General features: G+C 48.5%; 1 protein-coding gene across 4 annotated transcripts in view; it reads left to right on the top strand.

Annotated features, from left to right (window-relative positions):
* DOCK1 (dedicator of cytokinesis 1) overlaps positions 1-1,858 on the top strand; it is a 539,709-nt gene extending 537,851 nt beyond the window's left edge. For all 4 annotated transcript variants that reach the window (XM_084995915.1, XM_084995916.1, XM_021072613.2 and 1 more), the window contains exon 52: positions 665-1,858. In XM_084995915.1, coding sequence (XP_084852041.1) covers positions 665-760 — 96 coding nt within the window. In that variant the 3' untranslated portion in view covers positions 761-1,858. The remainder of the gene's footprint in view (positions 1-664) is intronic.
* The last annotated feature ends 23,341 nt before the right edge of the window (positions 1,859-25,199 follow it).

Genomic DNA, 25,199 nt, shown 5'->3' on the forward strand with positions numbered 1-25,199 from the left:
CATTCCGGGGCATCTTCAGGGGCATGAGGGGGGACCCGTGGGTGCTCATCCAGGGAAGTTCAGTTGGAGTTCCTGTCGTGGATCGGTGGTTAACCAACCAACTAGTATCCGTGAGAACTCAGGTTCCGTCCCTGGCCTCACTCAGTGGCTTAAGGATCCAGCATTGCCGTGAGCTGTGGTGTAGCTTGCAGACAGCAGCTGCAGCTCCAATTCGACCCCTAGCCTGGGAACCTCCATATACCATGGGTGCGGTCCTAAAAAGACCCCAAAAAAGGCTCAGCTGGGACACTTCCAGGCTGCCTGGGAGGGCCTGGGTCCTGCTTTGTCAATATTCACTTATTCTTAACCATTTAAACTACACGGTTCTGAAACTGGTCCATTTCAGGGGCCCCTGGATCAACAGCCCCTGGATTTAAAACCGCCACCCAAGGAGCAGTGGTTACACTTGTCAGGGGCAATGCAGACGCCTGAGGTGCTTTGCCGGCCTGAGTGTGGCAGACGTGCCAGCCCCAAGTCAAGGAAAGGGCACGTCCCACGAGGTGGAGGTCGACTTTCCCTCGCCACCACTGCCCTGCCAGGTCAGGCCTCCCCTTCCCTCCGGGGACCACTTCTTTCCAGTAGGAGCATCAACCGGGCCCCGGCTGTCTTGTTTTCTGTCTTGCAGCATCTGCCCCCTCCGCTGCCCAGCAAGACCCCACCGCCTCCGCCTCCGAAGACGACGCGCAAGCAGACATCGGTGGACTCGGGGATCGTGCAGTGACACCGCCTCGCCGACACCCCGAAAGCCAGACGGCATCCTGCCTCTCCCTCCACGTCTTCTCCCACGTCCGGCGTTTACCCCGTGGGCCCGTGACGTCTGATCTTAGTGCAGTTGCTTTTCCTTAATGGGAATCAGTCCCCAGCCGTGGAGGGAGGGGCATCTAGCATCGGGGAGTGAGGTGACCAAGGGCCTGGGATGAGCTGTTGTGTTTATCAAAGTCGGAGGTTTCTGAGTGCGTCCGGCTGGAGAGAGCCTACGTCTTGCCCCAAAGTCCTTTCTTTTTGTGCCAAATGACAGTAGCAAAGAGCCGGGTTGATCCGAGTTGAGCGCGACAAGGAGAGATGAAGCCCCTTGTCTGGAGGACTGTGTAGTAACTGAGTTTACAAACCCACATGACTCGAGGCTGAACCCCAGCCGCCTGCAGGATGTTTCAGCTTCCTTGCTGCACCTGCCGGTGTGATGTTTTGCTGGTTGAGCGTCTCTTCAACCTACATCAGGAGAGGAAGGTCGGGCCTTTCAGGGAAGTTCCTGATTTCCTTTGGTGTCATTTAAAATAGGATATTTCTCAGCTACTCAACAGTTACCAATTTATGGGGTAGAAACAGCATTAAAAATATGGGATCAAGTGGAAAAACACATGTGAGTATAGGAAGGTCAGTTTTCTCTCTCTGTTAAAAAAAGCAACTGGATGCCACAGGAGATGCTTTTAATTGGGTAAATGCCTCTTGTTCTCATTCTGTACAGAAGTGTGTATATATGATGGTCTTTAGAACTTGTTTTAATTTTTGTGGTCCTCCTGTTTATTGCAATAGGTGCCCGCAAATGATTCTCAATATGTGTTCTTACTTTTTAACTGGGGAAAAGTGTTAAAAAAAACAACAACAAAAAGCAACGCAAATTAAGTTTCGTTGGTTTTTTTCAAAGCTCAAGTCCTAAAAATGTTTGTGGACAATGATTTTTTAAAAAACTAACTTTGTATAACCTAATATTTTAATTCTATCATCTATATTTTTTTATTCACTGTAATCATGATACTCTTCTAATAGGCTCAAAAGTTAATCATGGACAACAGAAAATAAAATGTCTGTCATTTAAAAAGACTCACAGCATCTGACATACTGTTTTTATCCCTTGATATAAAATATAAAAGCTGCTGTTGCAAGAGTTCCTATTGTGGCTCACCTGAGGGCCTGACGTCGTCTCTGTGAGGATGCAGGTTCAATCCCTGGCCTCACTCAGTGGGTTAGGGATTTGGTGTTTCAGTGGCTGTGACATAGGCCTCAGCTGCAGCTTCTATTTGACCCCTAACCTAGGAAATTCCTTATGTCACAGGTATAGTCTTAATTTAAAAAAAATAATAGCTGCTGTTTCTACTCAGCTTTTTTTTTTTTTTTTTTTTTTGGCTGCACCCATGGCATACAAGAGTTCCGGGCCAGGGATTGAACCCACGCCACAGGAGTGACTCAACCAAGCCACAGCCGCAACAACACCAGGTCGTTAACCTGCTCTGCTGAGCTGCCAGGGAACTCCCTCTGTTCCGCCTTCTTAAAGAGCTTTGTGATTTTTTAAGATCTTTGTGTGCATCTTCCTCAGACACGGTCCTTAATCACCTCTATTGTCTCTGACTTGGAGCCCAGAGGACAGACCCAGAGCCCTCTGCGTGTCTGCACCTGCTGTGCTTAGAGACAGAGCAGAGCAGAGCCTCCAGCCGGCTGGAACTTTCTCTTTCAACCCAGCCCTGGACTCTCTGGCTGTACTTCAGTTATTATGTTTCCTTTTAGCCTTTTCAGCTGCTAATTTGAGAGGGCTTCTTTGAGGGGGTGTATCTTTTAACTCCAGAGGCATCAGACCTCCCAATTTCCTCTGAATCTGAGTTGAAAAGAAGAAGGGCGCTGGGCTCCTGCTTTCAGTCCGTAGGTGTCTCTGGTCAAACGCAAGGGTGTGACTCTGCCCCTTCTAACCAGGCTTCCGAGGAGGCTGATGCAGAGCCCAGGAGGCTCAGAGGAGCTTTCTCACCCAATTGCTGATCCCTCAGATTATTCGAACTTGTAAATAGTCAGGAAAATTTTAGACTCGTGAATATGGAAGTTTTTCCTTTGCGAGAATCTTTCCTCTTTGACCAGCATGAATATTCATCCTCCGTTGAATGTTAGGACCGGATATTATCCTCCATCCTAAGGTAATTGCACTGCACCCCCACCTGGAAGGGCAGCCCAGGGGCCAGCCCTTGGCCAGGTAATTTTTTTTTAATTTATCTTTTTTTTTTTTCCAGTTATTTTCGAAAAGTCAGCATTTCACTTTGTAGAAGCCGTAGCCAAAACTGATCGAAATAGTCCCTAGCCCTATGGAAATGTTTTTATTTTAGAACAGCATCTGGGTTCTAGTTCTTGCCCTGCCCCACGGCCTCCTCCAGGAAGTCTCCCTGGATAATCCCTGTACCGCACACTCCACCCAGGTCCCTCCCCCACATCCCCATTCTCCCCCAGCGCTGGGAATCCCGCGCTGGGCTCCAGAGCTGCAAATTATGTGACAAGCAACAGTTAGGAAAGGAAAGGAAAACTGAACACATTTTGTTCCATGTTACACAAATTTCCTAGTATAAATTATAAATATGTATTTATAAAAAGTGGACCTCTCAAACTAGGCAGACGCATTTTTTTTTGTTTTTAAACCTTCTAAACAAGGTTGGGCTACAAAGTTAGAGTCAAGGAGAAACTGACCTGTGTGTCGTCACATGCCTTCTCACGACATTCTTTCTAGGATGAGTTTGCAGTTGTTCTAGAGAGGTTGCCTCTCCAGCCACAGTGATTCCTTTTACTCAGAAACAGTGCTCCTCAACCTCTTTTCATGATTTCTCCCCACCTTTTTAGGCATTTTCCCCCCAATAACTCCCCATCAAGAAGTTTTAATAGTAAAGATACCTGTATATCTATTTATGGACTTCATGAATATCTACGCTTTTTACATTAGCAAAGGTTTTGACTTTTGTTCCCCAAGAACCAGTTTTCACCAATTTAGGGGGCATGGTGCCTGGTTGAGAATACTTGTTTTAAAACAGGAATGGTGAGGGTCTTTTGGTTTATTTTTGCTTTGGTTGCCAGGAAGCTCAAAGCCAAATTTAGCTCACACAGTCAGTGAAACTTGGTTTTATTCTTCTGCTTCCAAAGCATTTCCCGGTCTCTGATGAATCCATCTTGATTGTATTTATTTATTTATTTAGTCTTTTTAGGGCCACACCTGCAGCATATGGAAGTTCCCAGGCTAGGAGTCGAATCGGAGCTGTAGCTGCCGGCCTATACGGCAGCCACAGCAACACGGGATCCAAGCCACGTCTGCAAGCTATAGATGCTGGATCCTTAACCCACTGATTGAAGCCAGGGATTGAACCTGCGTCCTCATGGATACTAGTCGGGTTTGTTACCGCTGAGCCACGATGGGAACTCCATCTTGATTTTAACTATCCATTTTAACATGTCCTTTCCCCAAATACTTAGTGAAAGAAGATAGTATATAAGCCATGTCCTACAGGTGTAAAAACCTTTTTCTTATTTGAAAACCCCCCTTGGGAGTTCCCATCTTGGCTCAGTGGTTAAAGAATCCGACTAGGAACCATGAGGTTGTGGGTTCAATCCCTGGCCTTACTCAGTAGGTTAAGGATCTGGCCTTGCTCTGAGCTGTGGTGTAGGTTGCAGATGCGGCTTGGATCCCGCGTTGCTGTGGCTGTCGTGAAGGCTGATGGCTACAGCTCCGATTAGACCCCTAGCCTGGGAACCTCCATATGCCACGAGAGTGGCCCTAGAAAAGGCAAAAAGACAAAAAAAAAAAAAAAAAAAGAAAGAAAGAAAAACAAAAAAGAAAACCCCCCTTGGTGCTTGAAGATTGCTTCGTGGTATTTACAGAAATTATCTGTAATCACGTTAATACCTTGATTAACATGAAGATTATTCTTTCACATAAAGATTGGATCTCTTTCAATTCCTTACAGATTTTGTTATCTTTGGTTCTGGATTCTTTTACAATATTGGCCTTTCTGTTTTATGTTTACCGAAGTCTTTGTTGATGTAATGGATCTTATTTTTTGCTTTTTGGGATTATTTAAACACCTGCTGTTTATAGTTGGTGATGATGGCACAGAAAAACAACAGGGAACCTGGTGGGCCAATAACACTTTGCTCTCGAAAAGTGCAAATTGGTTCTCCCCATCCTCATTGACATAAAGAAGGAATTGGTCCCTCCAGATGCCATGTGGGGGCCTGTGGGCAGTGACCCGCTTATGACAGGAGGCAAGACTGGGTGGAAGTGTGGGGCAGAGCTCATCTCTGATAATCCTGAGGACTTGGGGTCAGCCCTGGACAAAAGACTCCTGATGGCTCGTTAGTCTTATATGTCAACTTGGCTTAGCTCTAGTGCCCAGGTAATCAAACCCCCATCTAGGGACTCTGGCAGGTGTGGTGAACATCGGCAAGCAGCTGACTTGAAGTTAAGGGGGTGACCCTTTGTAACATGGGTGGGTCTCACCCAGTCAGTTGAAGTCCTTTGGGTTCCCGAGGATTCCCGGAGAAGAGGGAATTCTGCCTCAAGACAGCAGCATCACGCCCACCTGTGTTTCCAGCCCGCGCTACAAATTTTGCACTTGCCAGCCCCACAGTCACATGAGCCAGTCCCTTAAAGGAAGTCCCTCTCTATGTAGATGCAGCTCCTGTTGGCTCCGGCTCAGTGGAGAAACGCCGTACGAGAGTCTAACGAGACGTTCAGGGAAAAGTTCACTCAAAGATGAGGGGTAGCAAACCTCCTTTAGCGAAGCAGTATTTTAACAGAAAGAGGTAACTTTAGGGTAAAGCTCTGCATAGATGCCCAGAATCTAGAGACCCCAGACAGCCACTCAGCTCTCTCTTCAGGAGTGTCTTCCTTAGTCAGGTGATAATAATACAAACCGCCGACACTGTCATTGGTTTCCTGGAGCTGGAATGGCTTCCTTCCTGGGGCTGGTGCTGGGTCTGGCTGGACGTTCTCTCATGGCCGCTCTGCCTCTCTCTCTCCTTAGGCCAGTGCTGCGGGTGGGGGACCCACACGGGCTCCATGTCGTGGTCTCCTCTAAGTGGAGCCACAGGGACCGTGATGAAGCATGATGGAGTGTGACGGAGCAGGCGGGTATCATGGAGGAGCATGAAGGAACATGAGGGAGGCTTACGGAGCATTATAGGGCACGGTGAAGGATGGTGAAGTATGATGGAGGATAACGGAGCATGGGGAAGCAGAGTGAAGCATGGTGGGGCATGGCAGAGGATGGTGAAGCACAGTAGAGCATGGCGGAGCATGATGGAGGCCCGTGGAGCATGGTGGAGTATGGTGAAGCATAAGGAAGCATGGTAGAGGATGATGGAGCATGATGGAGCACAGTGGAGCATGGTGGAGTATAGTGGAGAAAGGTGGAGTATGGTGAAGATAAGGAAGCATGGTAGAGGATGATGGAGCATGATGGAGCACAGTGGAGGATGGTGAAGCACAGTGGAAGACGGTAGAGGATGGTGAAGCACAGTGAAAGATGGTGGAGGATGGTTAGGCACAGTAGAGCATGGCAGAGCATGATGGAGGCCAATGGAGCATGGTGGAGTATAGTGGAGCATGGTGGAGTATAGTGGAGCATGGTGGAGTTTAGTGGAGCATGGTAGAGTATAGTGGAGCATGGTAGAGTATGGTGGAGCATGGTAGAGTATGGTGAAGCATAAGGAAGCATGGTAGAGGATGATAAAGCATGATGGAGCACAGTGGAAGATGGTGGAGGATGGTTAGGCACAGGAGAGCATGGTGGAGCATGACGGAGGACAATGGAGCATGGTGGAGGATGGTGGAGCACGGTGGGGAGTAAGGGGGCATGGTGGAGCATGATGATGCCCAGGGATGCCGTGGACTTGCAGAGCCTGCCTGGACTGTAACGGCTCAGGCATGTGGGGGGGGGGGGGCGTAAGTGCCCAGAGCACAAGGATCCTGGGCCCCTAAGGGGCTGCCTGTGAGGGACCACAGGTAGCGCTGCCCCTCGCACAGTGTGTCCTAATGACCCTCGGCTGCACTTCCAGCAAAGGACATTAGAGCAGCAGAGTCTGTTTCCCTCGTTGGCTCTGACAGGCCTTCGAGTCGCACCGCAGACCGAGATGCAACAGCACCACCTTGCTCCCTGGGACCCCTGCTCCCCCCATATCTCACCAAGTGGACTTGCTTCTTATTGCAAGTGATTCTGGGGTCAATTCCTTACATTAGGACTTTCTCAGAGGTTTCATGCTTCAAAAATAAGGCTGATCTCTTTCCCATCTCTCCGGAACACTTTAGTCTCTGAGCCATTATCCTAACAGAGCAAGGCAGGCATCCAGCATCCACACCGGGGAGGGGGCGGGGTTGGCATGAGTATCAGAGCCAGATGCCACAGGAGGAAGAGAAGAGCCAGTACCCCCGTCTCCCCACCACGGGAGGAAGCAATGAGCTGGTAACCCTGTCCCCCCACCCCCACCAAGGAGGGCGAGAGGAGCAGTTCCCCCTGTCCCCCACCCCCGCCGAAAGGAGCAGGTGCTTCTCCCGGAAGGACTGAGCGAAATGGAAGGAATGGCCGCAGAGTCTCCTAACCTTGACTGCATTAGACAAAGCCTCACCAAGGTTCTGCCTCGGGAAACGCAAAAGACCCCTGAAGTAGCAGTGGGCTTGGGGTTTGCGTCCTCACCAAGGAGTCCGCGGTGCTCTTTCCGAGGGGGGTGGCCGGGGGGGGGGGGAGCGGGGGTGAGCAGGGAGAAACGAGCGCCCCCTGGAGGGGCCCCAACAAGCCCGAGCCCCTCCTCTCTTGACACGGGCTTGGGAGGGAGCAGATGGGTTTGTCCGGGGCAGCCCTGCCCAGAGGTTGGTGCTGGCGGCCCCTTCCTTCTCCCATAATCACGACAGAGCGTGTCCAGAGCGCACAGTGCAGAAGCTGTGCAAACGCCTCCCTGGAAACCGCGCGTGGAAAGGACCAGAAGCCACTCAGGAGGATGCTTGAGTGCAGCACCCGGACGCCTCAGCTGCGGACGCTCAAGTGCGGCAATTTGGGAGGTAAAAATAATCAGTTTGAATATTTCCGAATTAGCATAAATTATACCATTCAAAAATACTTGTTAACAGCTAATTTAGCATTAGGAACACTTGCGCTGGAGAGGAGGGCACTTCATGCGAGGCGCTACCTGGAAAAGGCACGGTTATTTTTAGGCTCCTACTTATTTTCGATTTCTCTGCGGGGAACACAGACATCGTTCCTGGGCTTTCGCTGCCTTGCCAAAGCTTTTTCTTGTGAAAAGTAAACTTTGAAAGGCACACCTGTCGTCCTGGAAGAAAGACATCAAATCACCTCTCAGGAGTTCCCTGGGTGGCTCAGTGGCTTAAGAACCTAACATCCATGAAAATGTGGGTTCCATCCCTGGCCTCGCCCTGCGCCGTGGGTTAAGGATCCGGCATTGCCGAAAGCTTCGGCATAGGTGGCTCGGATCTGATGGTGCTGTGGCTGTGGCGTAGGCCGGCAGCTGCAGCTCTGATTCGACCCCTAGCCTGAGAACCTCCATAGGCTGTGGGCGTAGCCCTAAAAAGGAGGGGGGGATCATATCTGAGTTTTTCAGAACCAGTGGAATGAGGGCTCTTTGACAGAATGGAAAACCTTGGAGTAAAACCCTGTTGCTTCCTCTGGTCTGATGGTCTTCAGAGGACTCTCAGTTGGCAGCTGGAGGCAAATTGGGCAGAGGATGGGGCAGGTGCCTGCGGCTTTTCTTCCTTTGAGCATCCCTTCATAATGCCGCCCCCAGGGAGGACTGCTGGGAATTAAATCCAGGATTACACAGTTCCCAGGACCCTGGTCCCCTTGCTGAGACGAGAGAAGGTTTTCAGGGAATGACAGAGGAGGCTGGATGACACAGGGATCGTTCTAGACCCACCTCCCAGCAGGTCAGGGTCCATGATGTGCCAGCAGAGACAAAACGGGAGGTTCAGAGCCTTGAACTTGGAAAACCTGCTGTACCAGTGGGGACACACTCATCACGGTCATCCTTACATCTTTCTGACTGATTCGCCATCGGAAGAAAATGAGAAGAGACCGGTGGTTGCCAAGGGGATGGGGAGGGAGTGGGGTGGAGGGGAGCTGGGGGTTAGGAGATGCCAACTATTACTTTTGGAGTGGAGAAGCAATGAGATGCTGCTGCAGAGCACAGGGAACTATATGCAGTCACTTGTGACGGAACATGATGGAAGATATTACGAGAAAAAGAATGTTGATATATGTATAACTGGGCCAATTTGCTGTACAACAGAATTTTTTTTTGTCTTTTCCAGGGCCACGCCTGTGGCATACGGAGGTTCCCAGGCTAGGGGTCCAATCGGAGCTGTAGCCACCGGCCTACACCACAGTTGGGTCCTTAAGCCACTGAGCAAGGCCAGGGATCAAACCTGCAACCTCATGGTTCTTAGTTGGATTCGTTAACCACTGAGCCATGACAGGAACTCCAGTACAACAGAAATTGACAGAACATTGTAAATCAACTATCATTAAAAAATTAAACTAAAAAATAGTTTTTAATACACAACAGAGTATGATTATAAATGAACACATATTCATGATGGAAAATTTATAAAATCTAGAAAGTACAATGACAAAACTAAAAATCCTTCATAATTCCTTCATTTAGGAATAATTACTGTTAACCTGTTGGTTTATGTTCTCAATAAATAAACTAAAATTTTTAAAAAAAGAATGAAATGAGGGTCCACAGATGGAGGAGACTCATGTTTTGGAAAAGAAGAAAATGAATCTTTGCCGCAGGAAAAACCCTTAGAGCTTCCATGGCTCCGTTTTGAGATTCTTCACTCATCAGAATACTTAATGAGACTCTGGTAGAGGCACAGGCATTGGTTTCAGCACAGGATGTGCCTACAATTTACCAACGTCACACAGCTGGTTTCTATATGGTGACATTTTAAAAACTCACTTTGGATTAGAAATGGGCAGTTGAGTAGGTAAGACTTTTATATTCCTGAGGGCTCCAAGCCTGCCCACACTGGTGCTAAGCATAACTCAGTAAGTACTAAAAATCAGCAGCAGATTGGGCTGCTTTATTGGGCCACTTTATTTCTCACTCTACAGGTATGACAAAGTAGCCCACGGGGCTGTGGTTAGTTTTCTAACAAACGGTCCTGTTACAAGCCAGAGCTGCTGTTCCCAAAGATAACCGTTCATGCCACAGGACCTTCCCAAACTGTGTGTGTCGTAATTAGTCAGAGTCATTACGCTGCCAATAACTGGGGTGGCAGTTATTTCATGGTGCCTCCCACGCAGAAAGCAAGAGAAGATGCTTAAGTGTGGGTGTGGACAGTTCTTCTCCAGGCTGGACAATGCTTTGCTGACCAAAGGGCCCCCGTCCTTGGCTGGTCTTCGCACTGTGGCCACCTTACCCTGTGACCAAGACCGCGAGTGAGTTAGTCTTTGAGAAAAATAGGGAGGCCCCACCGTGGCACAGCAGACACGAATCCAACTAGGAACCACGAGGTTGTGGGTTCGATCCCTGGCCTCGGTCAATGGGTTAAGGATCCAACATTGCCATGAGCTATGGTGTACGCTGCAGACATGGCTAGGATCTTGCATTGCTGTGGCTGTGGTGTACGTCGCAGACATGGCTCAGATCTGGTGTTGCTGTGGCTGTGGTGTAAGCCGGTGGCTGCAGCTTCAATTCGACCCCTAGCCCGGATGCTAGTCTGGTTCGTTAACCTCTGAGCCACAGCGGGAACTCCATTAACCTAATTTTAATGACTGCTGTCAGCTTCCTGGAGACAGTGGGGGGCCAAAAACTGATCACATTGGTGAATTGTTATTGTAAGTAACATAAAATCATAATAATTTATTTCTGTTACGAATCTCTTTCCTTCCAAAGCACTTTCACATTTATTATCGTATCAGACCGTCAGAGTGGGCCTTGTAAGTGGGTCAGAGGAGTAACACATTTTTCTTCCCATTCTATGGAGGAGGAACTGACCCCTGGAGTGATTGACAGGGGGCTGTGACAACCCCGGGATGCAGTGCAGCCAGCCAAGCACCCGGTGGCAGGGGCACCTCTGTCCCCATTTCATCCTCTCAGCACCCCGACAGGATGGATGGGGCACGGCTCATTCATTCATTCAGCACACGTCTCTTTTTCTAGCTGCTGAGGATGAAGCGGCAAGTGAGTTGATTAAAGCGCTTCCTCCCGCGTGGACTGACCCCATGGTAAGGAGCCTGTCTCTGGAGCCTCAGAGCAGCATTTGATTCTAGCTCTGCCATGTGTGCAGGCTGTGGGCCTTGAGCAAGTTGATAAACCCAGGCCCCTCATCATTACCGCATCACCCCAGCCGTGCTGTTAGTCACGTGGATTACAGTGGGACTCTGCGGGCTGGAGGTGGGTTGATGCCCTCGCGATGACAGTCCCAGCACATCAACCCCGACCCCCGCTGGGAGCTTTTCCTGAGCTACAGCTGCTCATGAACCTACACTGACCCAAGCAGACTAGAGAGAGGTTCATTTTCGAGGCTTGGAGAGGAGGTTCTCCCACTCCTGCTGGATGTGAGAGAGAAGGGTTTTGCGCTCCAGGATGGCCACGCAGGGACCCGGATGCATAGCTCTCTTGTGAACCACAGGAGAACCACCCCCAGCCCGATGCTGCCACAGGGGTACAGATCAGCCACATCCACTGATAATCCTGAAACCCGAGTGGCTTCAAACGACCCTCGCATCATTCTCACGCACACTACGTGACCCGCCTACAGCCCGAGGAGCACCTGCTGGGCATTGTCACTCCTCAGCCCAGGCAGAGGGAGGCCCCATTTCCACACTGGCTTCCCCAGTCATCAGAGCAGAGGAAAGGGCATGGAAAGAACACGCCTCAGCACAACCTTCCAGAAGTGACCAGGCCGTTCTGTTTACGCTTCATTCCCCAGAGCACGTCCTTGGGGGGGGGGTGAAGGCGGGGGGCACTGGAAGCCCACGCTGTGCTGGGAAGATAGGGGGTCTAGAGGGGTTTGGTGAACACAGAGTGGGGAGGCAGAGGGAACCTACAGCATTGCTCAGCTGTCATCTCCCACGCCTGGCCCTGCCTCTGGACCCGCAATGACAGGAAATAATAATGCTTTTGCTGCTTCTTTGAGCTGCACGCTTGTGTGTGCCAGGCTGATCCAGCAACGTCTCCCCGTTCCTTCCTGACGCTAGGATTTTGCATCGTCTCTCTTGGAGTCTTGCAAGTCTCACTCAAGGTTTGTCAATTTCGTTGATCTTTTCAAAGAACGAACTTCTGGTCTGGGGGACGCTTTCTGTTGGCTTTCGACTCTGGATGTCATTCGTTTCTGCTCTCTTCTTCGGTACGTCTTCCCTTCTGCTTGCTTTGCTTTTAAGTCCCTTCGCTTAGCTGTTTGTTACCTACAGCTGCAGGCAAGGCTCCCTGGTCTCGGACCTTGTGCCCGCGGGTAAGTGGCGTACTTGCGTGGCATGCTCACTCAGCGCTGGGCACCAAGCATGGCAGCTGTGCGCTGACATCTCACTGTGGACAGTGATACCTAGGGAAGAAGGAACTGTGACTGACTCCATTTTACAGTGGAGGCGGCTGTGTTTGCCAAAGTCCCAGAGCTCATGGGGGGACAGCTGGGATTCCAACTTGGATGGAAGTCCTAAGTTAGGCTCTCTGGGCTCAGCGCTGAGATCTCATGCCTCGCGGGCCTTTGTCAGGGGAGGAGCGTCCCTGGGCAATGACAGCTTCCCCTGTGGAGGGGGGCACGCGTTGGGGCAGGCCCACTGCTGCTGAGCCACCGGCAGTGCTGGCTAACCCATCATTATGTCACTTCCCCAGGAGCGGCTGCTGGTTCTTCAGGTCATGGTTGCACTAAAGAAACAATTTTCCTCTTAGAACTGCCTTGCCTCTGCTGCTCTTATTTCTGCCTGACAAACAGCATGGAGAGATGGGGCTGCCCAGCGGAACGTGACTTGGCATCACGCATCTGTGTGGGGTGGGTGTTCCTTCCTGAGGAAGATGCTTGGATACAAGGAACACTCTTGTCTTTGCAGAGTGTCGGGAAGTGGGCTGCGTGTCTGCTGTCTGGGCTGGCGTGAGGCTCTTACAGGACCCACTGTCACCTCACACCGGGCTTGACCCAGGCTGGTAAAGGCCGTCTCTGATGTGTGATGGAGTCCAGCCCCTCGCATCCTGAAAGCGCCGTCTCATATCGCTGAATTTCCCAAATTGTCTCGAAAATTCCAGCACCACCCCATTGCTTTTAGCACATTAATGAAATGGTGGGGAAGCCCTGGGGGCTTTTCTAACTCTTAATTAATCATAGTTGTCACTTAGGAGGGGGCCAAGGCTTTCCCATCAAAGCAAGGTCCCTATTTCCATGCCAACCTGGTGGGTCGTGTTTGCTCAGCGTGCACGTGTTCCCATGATGCCTCCAAAGAGCACAAGGGGGAGGGGGGAGCGATGATTAGGAGTTTGGGATTAGCAAATGCAAACTATTCTATTTAGGATGAAAGTGAACCACAAGGTCCTTCTACGGAGCACAGGGAACCTTATTCAATACCCTGTGATAAACCATAATGGAAAAGAATATGAAAAAGAATAAATATATAAGGAGATATATATATATATATATATGTGTGTGTGTGTGTGTGAATCACTTTGCTATAGGGCAGAAATTAATACAGCATTGAAGTCAACTATGTTTCAATAAAATGAATTCTTTAAAAAAAGAGCACAAGCGATGAAGCATAAGTTAATGTTTCTGAGCCCCAGAGGGACCCCAGCCCAGGCCCTCCTGCTACACCCCTGCCCTGTATTGTGGCGAATAGGGACTTGTGTCCTTGCACAGAAAGGACAGCGGTTCTGGAAGGTTCAGCCATCTCCACTCTCCTCGCCGCGCAAGGAAAGACCACAGGGAGAGGCAGGTGCTTTGAGCTGAAGGTTCAGTGGACTCATAGTTTTCCCGGCTTAGAGCGTGGGAAACTCTCCGGTGGCTTATCTCCTGTGACCTTGGGCGTTTGAGTGTGTGTGTGTGTGTGTGTGTGTGCGTGCATACACGCAGGCGTGAAAGGTGCTTTAGAAACTGCTGCTAACAGCCGTTAAAACAGAAAGGTCATTTGTCGAGTGCCTGTTTGTTATTTCTCGGGGCACCAGACACTTTCTCTGTATTATTAGACAGGATTATATACACTTGACAGGAGAGGAAGCTGAGCCGAGGCCCAGCCCTTCAATCCACATCTAACTGGCTTCAAGTTGGACCCTCTGCTCTTCGCCGCCCCCAGCTGTTTGCAGGAGGTGATACAGATGTGCTAAACCCAGGGGGATTCCAGCTCCCTCCCCTCCCCCAGGGACATGGGAGGCGGCCTTTTATCAGTAGCAGCTCAAAGTGTAGAAGAGACACGCCATCCTCGCGCCGGGAAGCCTTCAATGTCAGCAGTGTCTGTACTCTGGCTTACGACTGGCTTACGGCCGCTTGGCCCCGAGGGGGTCGGCGAGGGCCGCCACCCTCATCTTCTGTGTGTCCCCATTTCACTTTCCCAAATAAATGATCTGTCTCAGGTTCTACACTTTGGGGGAATTCAGGCTAAAACAGAAGCTGCAAGAGCAATGAATTAGAGCATAAACATAGAGGGAGGTCCCTCTGCCCCACAGGAGGGGCTACAGTATTGGAAACCAAGGCCAGCCAAGCCACTGGCCAGGGTGGGCAGCATGCCACTTGGCGACCTAAGGAAACACTTTGGAGCCCCTCCACGCACGTGCTGGCCGGGAGCGTGGGAAGGTCTTTGGGTTTCCAAGAGGGCTGAGCCAGACTGCTTTCAGAAACTGGGCCACCTGCAGTACACACAGTGCACCAGCAGAGGGCCCCGAAGGTCACAGCCACCATATTCTGGATGGGAAGGTGGGATTGGATCCAGGTCCCGGCCTCACTCAGGCCCTTCCGCCTTTTGCATGTCCACCCGGCCCTGCTTCACACCCTGACCCACGCTGTCCCCCTTACCTTCCTAGCTGTGCCCATCCGGCCGTGCCCATCCCTTCCTTCCAAACCCAGTTCCAACGGAGCCTGGTGCACAGCTCACCTCAACTCCACTCCCACGGAGAGTTTGCTTGGCTTTCAATTACTTCACATCTCCTGGGCTCCCGTTAGCTCTTTATACATTAGGCGCACAACTCATAACTGCTGAATGAGTTAAACCATCACGCTAAGTTATGAGAATGAAAAAAGAAGTCAGCAGAAACCAATGTGGGGAGCAATAACAAGGAAAAAACCCTCTAAAACACATCCTCTTTAATATATGGCTCTCTCCCGAGCCTATCGACTTCGGGAACATCCAAGTGCCTATCTTGCTAAACTTCTTGTAATAAAATGTTAAATTCCTCTGTAATGAATTCCAGAATCTGAAATATGTCTGTACCGAGTCCTGCCCGGCCATGAGAGTTCATTTGAGCCTTATCAAGGATTAGTCACTGCACGGAGAGTCTTCTGTTCCAGATCTTGTGTGGGTCCACGGTCAACTCCATGAGTCTGGACCTCATGGTCTGGAGACTTTCATCTTACCAACTAAGTCAAGGTCCAGCCTCTAGTTCTTTCTCTCTGCCCATCCTAGAACTGGCTTGCTGGAGGGAATCTACTTTCAAAATGCCAGCTAGATGCCCAGAGCAGGCTGGATAGAGCCATGGGTAGAGTGTGTCTCTGGCTGTAATGGTGGCAGCTGTCTTGGTCAATGCCAGCCATGTCAATGCCAGCCAGATCACACCACCATCATTTGACCTGAAGGGTGCTGACTCTGGCTTTCGCTTTGAAGGCCTTCTGCAGGGCTCCTGGCAGGCCCATCTTTCTCTGCTCATAAGGAAGGCTTTTAGGAGATGTGGTCTCTGAGTGGGGAAGCTCCTCAGAGGCGGTTTAGCATCTTTCATGGGAAGCCATCCCCAGGCTGGCTCAGTGCAGAGGAAGAACTCACCCCACAACTTGGACGTGGGGCAGACTCACCAGCTGAGCCACAGAACAGGCCGAGGGCTTTCCAGCCTCCCCTGGTCTCTGATCTCAACCTGGCTCCTTCCCTCACCACCTGCTGAGACTCCCTGATTGGTAAGTGTACTGTCTGCCCATCCTGAAAGCAGTGCTTGTAGGAAGTCTGCCAGCAGTGTCCTCAGCCGGTATCAATAGACCTAATCTCCAAGGAAGCTGTCCAGGATGCTAAGGCCTTGATGGTGTTTGCAGGGAGAAGGGGGTTTGGTTACCCCAGAGTGCATATTCTTGTTAGAGAACACAGCGCCCAAGCTTGCCTGGTCCTCCGGGGCCGTGGTCCACCAATCAGGGCGGGCCAGGGTCTGGTCTATCGTTCTAGCCCCTCAGCACTTGGACCTCTGCCCATAGTGGACGCTTGGTCAGAATGATGGGTGGGTGGGTGAGTGGATGAATGGCTTGGACAGCATCCTCCACAGTCAAATATGTTGGGGAGGAGAAGGAATTCTTCCCTGGGGTTAGAAATAATGAGCAGAGTAGAAATGCAGGCGTGATTTACAGACCCTCATGCAAGATCACGTGAGCAGAGCTTCCCACTGTCCGTCTCCATGCTGGGAATTAAACCAACCTCGACTCAAAACTCTCCTCAGCCTCCCCGGCAAACCATCCAGGCAGCTCCTTGCCGCAGGGACCCCACCCCTGGATCCGTGGCACCACCGGGTGCCCAAGCCGTCCTCCCCACCAGCTCTTAACTGTCCCTTATACACCGGAGGGGAAGGGATTATCAAAACACAGCAAAGTTGGTCTGAGGATAATGAGTCCTTATTGAATTTAATGCTTTGTTGTTGTTGTTTTGTTTTAGGCCCACACCTGCTGCACATGGAAGTTCCCAAGCTAGGGGTCGGATCAGAGCTACAGCTGCTGGGCTACACCACAGCTACAGCAACGTGGGATCCCTGACCCACTGAGCAAGGCCAGGATCGAACCTGCATCCTCATAGATACTCGCTGGATTCTTAACCCGCTGAGCCACAATGGGAACTTCCTGCTTTAATTCTTTAAATGGAAGCAGCTTCCGGCAGCAAATGCGGTCCTGGAAACCCGCACGTGAAGCAAATCTGGACACATCAAAGCAAATCTTTTCATAAGAAATAATAGCAAACGAGTTCCTGCCGTGGTGCCGTGGGTTAAGGAGCTGGTGTTGCTGCAGCCGTGGCTCAGTTCCCTGGCTGGGAACTTCCATATGCCGTGAGGGGGCCAATGAGAAAAAATAGAAATAATAGTGAATGAAGCATTATGGGCGCCTCCCTCACACTCACACGCGGCTGCCTGTATTTTCCTACCTTGTTTCCATGCAATGATTCATTCATTGCAAAATAAACCAAGAGTTAAAACTGAAAAAAGAAGGCGGCAGACTAACTTCCATACATAAAGAATGAAGATGTCACTCATTTGTCTAAGTGTGTGGGGCTGGACCAATAGGCTGTAAGGAGACCATAGGAGAGAAGAGGACAGAGAAGGGAGGTGATGCTGGGAGGGAGGAGGACGGAGGGAAGACAGACAGCGATGGAGAGAGGCGGAGAGGCAGATGGAGAGGATGACAGACAGACGGGTGGAGAGGCCGTGTGAGTGGGGACGCGGGGAGGGCCATTACTCATGGCAGGTGTGATGGAACTAATTCTGATGGGCAGACTTGCTCAACGGCATCCGCACTTGCTGGCTTCCAAGACGCCTCCTTAGGTTCTGGACAGCACAGAGCCTCGAGCTGCGTTCCCACATCCATTCCAGAATCATGGTTCACAGCATAGACTCAGTCTCGCCCAAGGCATGCCTGGTGGCTGCTAAATGTTTGAAGTAAAAACCTGTCTTTCTAGAACTTTGACAGCACAAGTTCCTCGCATTACTTTTTACCTCTTTTCTTGGCCATTTCTGTTAATGGAGCCCCTTCTGCATATGCGTTCTCACTCGCTCATCAGAAACTGTGAGATAGTCAATGTTGTGCACGGCTATCTTGGGGGTAACCTATTTTGCAGTAATGGATAACTAAGGTAGCTTTGTTATATTGGAACAATAAATTGGGATGTTTCCCTTCGCTCTGGGATGGTTAAAAGCACATTGAATTCGTCTATTTCTTGGGAATCTGATAGAACTCACAAATCCATCTGGTACAAGAGGTTTTGTTTGTTTTTAAAATTTTGGAAATAGATTCTTGATAGATTTTAATATTTTCTTTGACTTATTTGGGTTTTTGATTTTATGATAACTTTAAAAATTATTCGGGGCTTATTTGTTTTTAACTTTTTTTAAAGTGATTTTGGTTTCGTTATGTTTTCCTAAGAAATCATCCATTTCATTCCACCTTTAAAATGTCATAGAGTTGCTTATTCTTTGTCTTTGAAATGATTGTATTGTGTTTATATTCTTTCTCACCCATCATTGTATGCTTTTGCTGTCAATCACTTTTCCTGATCAGGCTTTCCAGAGCTTGTCTGTCTCACTCTTTTTTATAGAAATGTTGCTTGGACCTGCCAATATTTCGAGTTTTAAAATATATTTCAGTTTTGGGAATTCCCTGATGGCCTAGGTTAAGGATTTGGCATTATCATTCCTGTGGCTCGGGTTCAATCCCTGGCTGGGGAATTTCCCCATGCCACAGGCATGGCCAAGGCAATATATATATATATATATTTTTTTTTTTTTTTTCCAGTTTCATTATTTTTTTCTCTCTCTATCTTTGCTTTTTTAGGGCTGCACCTGGGGAATATGGAAGTTCCCCAGGCTAGGGGTTGAATTGAATTGGAGCTGCAGCTGCCGGCCTACACCACAGCTCACAGCAATGCTGGATCCTTAACCCCCTGAGCGAAGCCAGGGATCGAACTCAAGTCCTCGTGCATGTTAGTAGGGTTGGTGACCACTGAGCCACACTGGGAACTCTTTCTCTTTTCATCTTAATTTCTTCATCATGTTTTTCTTAGGTTTTTTTTTTTCTCTTTTACTTCTTTTTTGTTTGGCTGCACCTGTAACATATGGAAATTCTCAGGCCAGGATTCAAACCCAAGCCTCAGCAGTGACCCGAGCCACCACAGAGACAACGCCAGATCCTTAACCTCTGCGTTGCAGTGTGAACGCCATCTTTCACTTTTTAAGTTAAACGATAAACATATTTTTAAAAATTTAATTTAATAATAAAGAGCACATAAGCATAACTAAAGGAGTCTCCGCTGTGGCAGAGCAGGTGAAGGATCTGGCATTGCCTCTGCGGTGACTTGGATTCAATCCCTGGCCCAGGAACTTCCATACGCCGTGACTGTGGCCAACGCAAAGGGGGGTGGGATGACTAAGGATTTTACCTTGAAAGTTCCCATTGTCCTTATTATATAAACAAACTATAATTGCAAGTCTGGTTTCCTCTTGTCTCAAGGTTTAACTAGAGAACTGAAGTGTTTTGCATCCAAAATGGCTGATTTTTTTAAATTAAACATTTGTCATTTTATTGCATTGGGATCTGAGAAAGTGACCCGTACTTTCTCGACTTTTCAGAATACTTTGAATTTGTATACATGGCCCATGAATCTTTTAGAATAAGGTGTACTCTCTAGGGAGTAGAAAGTTTTATATGTTTATATCTTATTTTACATATTTAGCTATACTATATGTGTATAAACATATGAATATATTAAGATAATTAAAATATGCAATATATGATCATCCTGTCCCTTCTGCCTTAACTATCTCGTCTCCCCACTCTACCTGTCATCGCCTCAGTCTTCTTCCTTCAGGGACAAAATCAAACCTCATCTCTGCAGAGCTTCCTCTGACCCTCAGACCCAGGAGCGGAGTTTCCCAAAGTGTCTGGGGACACTCCCTAGCGCTTGGCTACCTTCCGGTGATTGGAATGACCCCAACCAGTTTGAAGCAATGTCTTCCTCCTCCCCCCCTTTTTTTTTCTTTTTAGGAACTCACCCATGACATATGGAAGTTCCCAGGCTCGGGGTCACATCAGAGCTGCAGCTGCTGACATACACTGGATCCTTAACCCACTGAGCAAGGCCAGGGATCGAACCCACATCCTCATGGATACTAGCCAGGTTCTTAACCCTCTGAGCTGCAATGGAAACTCCCCTTCTCTCCTATTTGAGGACAGACTAGGTCTCTTTCCTATATCCCCAGAGGTTAGCACAATACTTAACACAGAGTAGCAAAGATTTATTTCTTTTTTTTTAAAATGGTATGTTATTCAAATATATACATCTGTAGATGTTTATTGAATAATGTATTTCCAGCACCAATAACTCTAGTTATGGGTTGGGTGCCCATTTTCTCTGTGAAGTGTTGTGTTTCATAGAAAAACACACAGATTAGCTAACTTTTCAATCAAAGCATCCTGTTCCCTTTGTGTTAAAATTCAGACCTTACAGCAGTCTTGTCAAGCTTCGTTATTCTCAATCCAGTCTGAGAGCTGGAGGTTAAAAAGACATCCACTGCCTTGCTCGAACTACCTCCTTCCTGCAGGTAGCCGGCCAGGTGACCCACTCCTGCCCATGAAGGGCTGATGGACACAGTAGATTTACAGTCCTTGGAATGCTTACCCAGGAGCATGAACAGCTGTTCTGTGTGGCGGAGCAAGACGCCATATGGTCCATGATGATATTTTTTAAGAAAGAATATGTACCACCACCTTGCATGTTATATGAGCACACCTCTTGTTATAGTATTTCATTGTTATTTCATTAACAGGAGCTTAGGCTGTGACTCTTTCTTCTGTATGATACTCATGTTCAAGGACTTTTAAAAATGCAGAATTTCCTCTTGAGAGTGTTTTAATTTGCACAAGGATCCATGGAGCAAAACATGGAAAGGCCACTGCCATCCTGTGGACGCCCCGAATTCTCATTGGATCAACTCTGCCATGAATTGAAAGGCACAATTAGAGCCCTGCACACAGCGAGAGTCTAATCACTGCTTGAAAATCTGACTTGAGAGCTTCTATTCTGCAGAAGAAAAGGGGTAACTCTTTGGCTAAACGATCATCTTCCAATTCCATTCTCAAAGCTCATGAGTGAGACGGTGGCATTTATACACGAAAGACAATGTCTGAGCTTACCTCATTGTGCAATAAAAGTGATAGTCAGATTTTTAATCCTTTCCTCTTGCTTTAGAGCTTTGACAAAGATTACTGCCGGAAGAGAGCCATGCAATCAGCTTGTTGGACGTTTATTTTTCTCCCTTTGGCAGTTTATCATGGAAGCAGCTATGTCCTCCACTGAATGTCAGAGGTGAATTTTGGTTAAGAAGAATAGACTAACCAATAGTAAGTTGAGGGTGTTTTGACCAGCGATGAAATGTAAAGTGTTTCTTTTTTTTAATGTGGTCACATCATTTCTTTCACTTTCATAGGTCAATAGGCACGAAGAATCTCACGGTGCTTCATTCTATTTATTGTATTACGAAGATGACTTCTAAATGTCCTAAATATTATGCTCCCATCGGCAGACTCCAGTTCCCTGCCAGTTCTGCAGTGTGCTTCGTCCTCCCAGGGACCCACGAAGATGCCACTTTGAACAATTTCTTCAAGTTCTTTCACCAGAAAATGTTCCTCCCCGTGCAACAGAACAAGGTTAAAATGGTTCATAAATTTGTAACAAATCGGTTGACAATAAAATAATTCCTGTCGAACAAGAGTAGTTAAGAGATGCTGAGAAAAATAGAATGCCCTCTCCCTGCCCTCGCCAATTGTTTGCGAGTAGCTGAATTTTTTTTTTTTTCAGCAGTCTCAGTTTAATTTTTTTCCTCGGATAATTTAGGTAGCTACAGCTTGAACAAATTAAAAACAACGTTAAACAAGGATTGAATAACCTGACAAAAAGGTTGATTCTCTTTTAGTTTTAAATACCAGATGAAATGCTCTCTGATAAAGCTTTTGCTGCTCCAAGTCAAAAGGATTTCCATTGTCAGAAGGTCTGCAGATTAAAACATCCCTGCAGAAGAGACACTCGGGTATATTAGAAGAAGGGTGAGTCATTTTAGAAGAAGGATGAGTTATTATTTTAAAAGAAGGGTGAATTATTACCTACGGTGGTTCCCTACCATGGTGCTCAAGGTATTTCCTTTGGCTTTATAGTTTTAAGTCTTCTTTGTTTTGGTTTTGGTTTTGTTTTTTGGAGGGGGGCTTCTTTGCTGTTTATTTATGTATTTATTTTATTAAATTATAGTTGATTTACAGTGTTGTACCAATTTCTGCTGTACAGCAAAGTGACCCAGTCCTATATACATACATATGCATACATTCTTTTTCTCATTATGTTCCATCACGTTCTATCCCAAGAGATTGGACATGGTTCTCTGTGCTATACAGCAGGACCCCATTGCCCATCCATTCTAAAGGTAATAGTTTGCATCTATTAACCTAAAATTCCAGTCTATCCCTCTCCCCACCCTCCCCCCATTCCCCCCACCCAAGCAACCACAAATCTATTCTCCATGTCTGTGAGTCTGTTTCTATTTCTTTAGATAGGTTCATTTATGCCATATTTTAGATTCCACATGTAAGTGATATCATATGGTATTTGTCTTTTCTTTCTAACTTTCTTCATTTGATATGAGAATATCTAGTTACATCCATGTTGCTGCAAATGGCATTCTTTCATTCTTTTTTATGGCTGCGTAGTATTCCATTGTGTATTTGTACCACATCTTCACAGTCCATTCCTCTGTTGATAGACATTTAGGTTGTTTCCATGTCTTGGCTATTGTGAATAGTGCTGCTAAGTCTTCTTTATTGATGGAAGAGGCAAGACTAACATTTCCAGAAACATACAGGGAGTTTGGAGAAGCAGTGAACATCTTGTGCACCTACTATGTGCCAGCCCCCTCCTGGCACTTGACAATCAGCATCCCATTCAATTTTCATTATAACACTCAGAGAGGATATCATGCCCTTCACTTAAAGGATGAAGTCAGGGGGGACCCAGTGAGGCAAAGGAATTTTCTCAGGTCATGTTACACACATGTGGCTAGCATCAGTTGGCTTTCAAAACCACCTGGAAATCTTGAGTGTTCACACAGTCGGTGCTCCACTGTTCTCTCAAGGCTGTGCTCATCACAACCCTCCTTCTCTTTCAGTCCTTTGGGGGCCCATGGAGGGAATTCCCTTCCCACCCCCAGTTTCGCTCAGTATGGAAAAAAGCCTCTCCAGCATCATCACCATTCAGGTCTGGCCTTCCCTGCCCACCACCTTGTTTCCCCACTTCCCCAGTAACTGACTGCAAAGGCGCTTTTCCCTCCATGGCTAAGGCACCCCCAGTGCTCACCTCTCTTGTATCGGCGGGGGATTCTAGTCCTCGGCTCCTCTCTCACCAGAACTCCACACAGTAGACCTTTCCCTTAGAGGAACACCATCCTCCCTGGGTCTTCAGGAAGCCACGCACTCTCCCAATCTCCTTCCCATCTCCCTGATGGCCCCTCTTGAGAACTGACCCCAGACCCAGCTGATGGTGCATCTCTCTCTGTATCTTCAGGTCAGATCACCTGAGCTTCAGAGGTGTGACCTCAACTACCTGGTACAGGTTCACATGGGTGCCCTGTAGGCTCCCAGAGTCACTGTGCGTGTGCTGGCTGTTCTCTTTCTGTCTCCCCATCTTCCTCCATCCTCTCTGGTGCCCAGGAGGTGCCAGCTGGCTCCCCTACCCCTGCTTCTGCTCCAGACTCAAGAGATTCGTGTTTGGGGTTTTCTCCCCAGCTGCCTCCCTGGAGATTGACTTCGTGTCCCCTTCCACATAACTGCTCTCATTGGCCAGTAACTAATGTGACCCCCTCACCCTCTGACATTGAGGTGGTCTCCCCACCCCCTTTCCTGCCCCTTACATTTTGCCTACACCGCTATCATTGGTGCTTATGCTATCAGCCCCTGGGTTCCCCTGATGGCTGTGCCTTCTGTTGCCCGTTGACCAAGACGACGTCCCCACTGGCTCTTTGCCTGTCTTTCCCAGGCTTGCCCTTCATCCACCAATCTGCTTTCCTGTCCCCTAGCTCAAGGAGTGGCCTGTCACCGCCCAGGTGCCCCAGCCAGGACACTGGGACTCCTCTATGTCTTCTTCTTCTCATCGCCCTCACATCTATCCATTCGAGTTGCTCCCAACCCTGTGTTCTTCAGGTCTCCTTCCTGCACAGCCCTGGTGTAGACTGGCTCCTACCCAGGCCCCTGGGAACTCCCTGTGTCGTCTTCCAACCTCCACACTTGCACCGTAATGTGTTCTCCACGTTGCAGTCAGTGTCATCCGTTTTTTTTCCCCCATCTTTTTAGGGCTGCACCTGCAGCATATGGAAGTTCCTGGGCTAGGGGCTGAACTGGAGCTGCAGCTGCTGGCCTATGCCACAGCTACAGCCATAGCCATAGCAACACTGGATTCGAGCCACATCTTCAACCTACACCACAACTTGTGACAATGCTGGATCGAGAACCCCACTGAGTGAGGCCAGAGATTGAACCGGCATCCTTACGGACACTGTGTCAGGTTCTTAACGCACGGAGCCACAGCGGGAACTTCAGGCAATTCTTTCTAAAGCCTGAACCTGATGATATCAACCCACATTGTCCTTTATTGGATTCCCATGGGCCTCAAGATAAACTCCACATGTGTCTTGGCTCTTCCAGCTCAGACTGACCCAACTTCATCTCTCAGGTCCACTGTTCCGGCCAAGTTGAATTGATTTTAAATCCACCATAATTTCCCTCACTTCCCCCTCTTACACGTGATTCCACTGCCTGGGAAGACCAACAAATCCTTCAAATATTGTCTCAGACACCACTCCTTCCAGGAAGCCTTCCTTGATTTCCCTACAGCTACAACTTCTGTGCTTCCACAGCATCCCAATATCCTCCTCTGCATCATCAATGGCTATGGCTTATTGGACATGTACTATGTAACCGGAGTTTTGCTAAGGACTAAAGACATGAAGTATTACTTTTTATACTCACAAAATCCCTGAGAGGTGGTGTTGTATCCAGTGAATCCCTGATACACTGTATTAACAGCCTGTTTACTCATCTAGAGTAGTGATTGGCAAACTTTTCCTCACTGTAAATATTGCAGGCTTTGTGGGTGATATGGTCTCTGTTGCAACGACTCAGCTCTGCTGTGTCGCCTGAAAGCAGCTCTAGATCATGCTTCGATCAATGAGCATGGTTGTGTGTCAACAATACTGCTCATAAAGCATGCGGCAGGCTAAATTTGACCTGAGGGCTGTCATTTGCTGAGTCCTCCTCTGGGCTAGACTATATGGCTCCTGAAACAGGGACCATGTCTCTACTGGTCACTATGTGTCTCCAGCAGAGTGACCAGCTCACGATGATGCTTCATCACTGTCTCCAAGGAGAGACCTGGGGGACGACAAAGGTTGAGGAAGGACCAGGGCATTCGTTTTTGATTTTTAGCATTGCCCTT

The sequence above is a fragment of the Sus scrofa genome, chromosome 14 (assembly GCF_054392235.1).
Source record: "Sus scrofa isolate SSC_HxYL_T2T_F1_AM1 chromosome 14, Sscrofa_HxYL_maternal_Yorkshire_Landrace_v2.0, whole genome shotgun sequence".
NCBI classification, from domain to species: Eukaryota; Metazoa; Chordata; class Mammalia; order Artiodactyla; family Suidae; genus Sus; species Sus scrofa.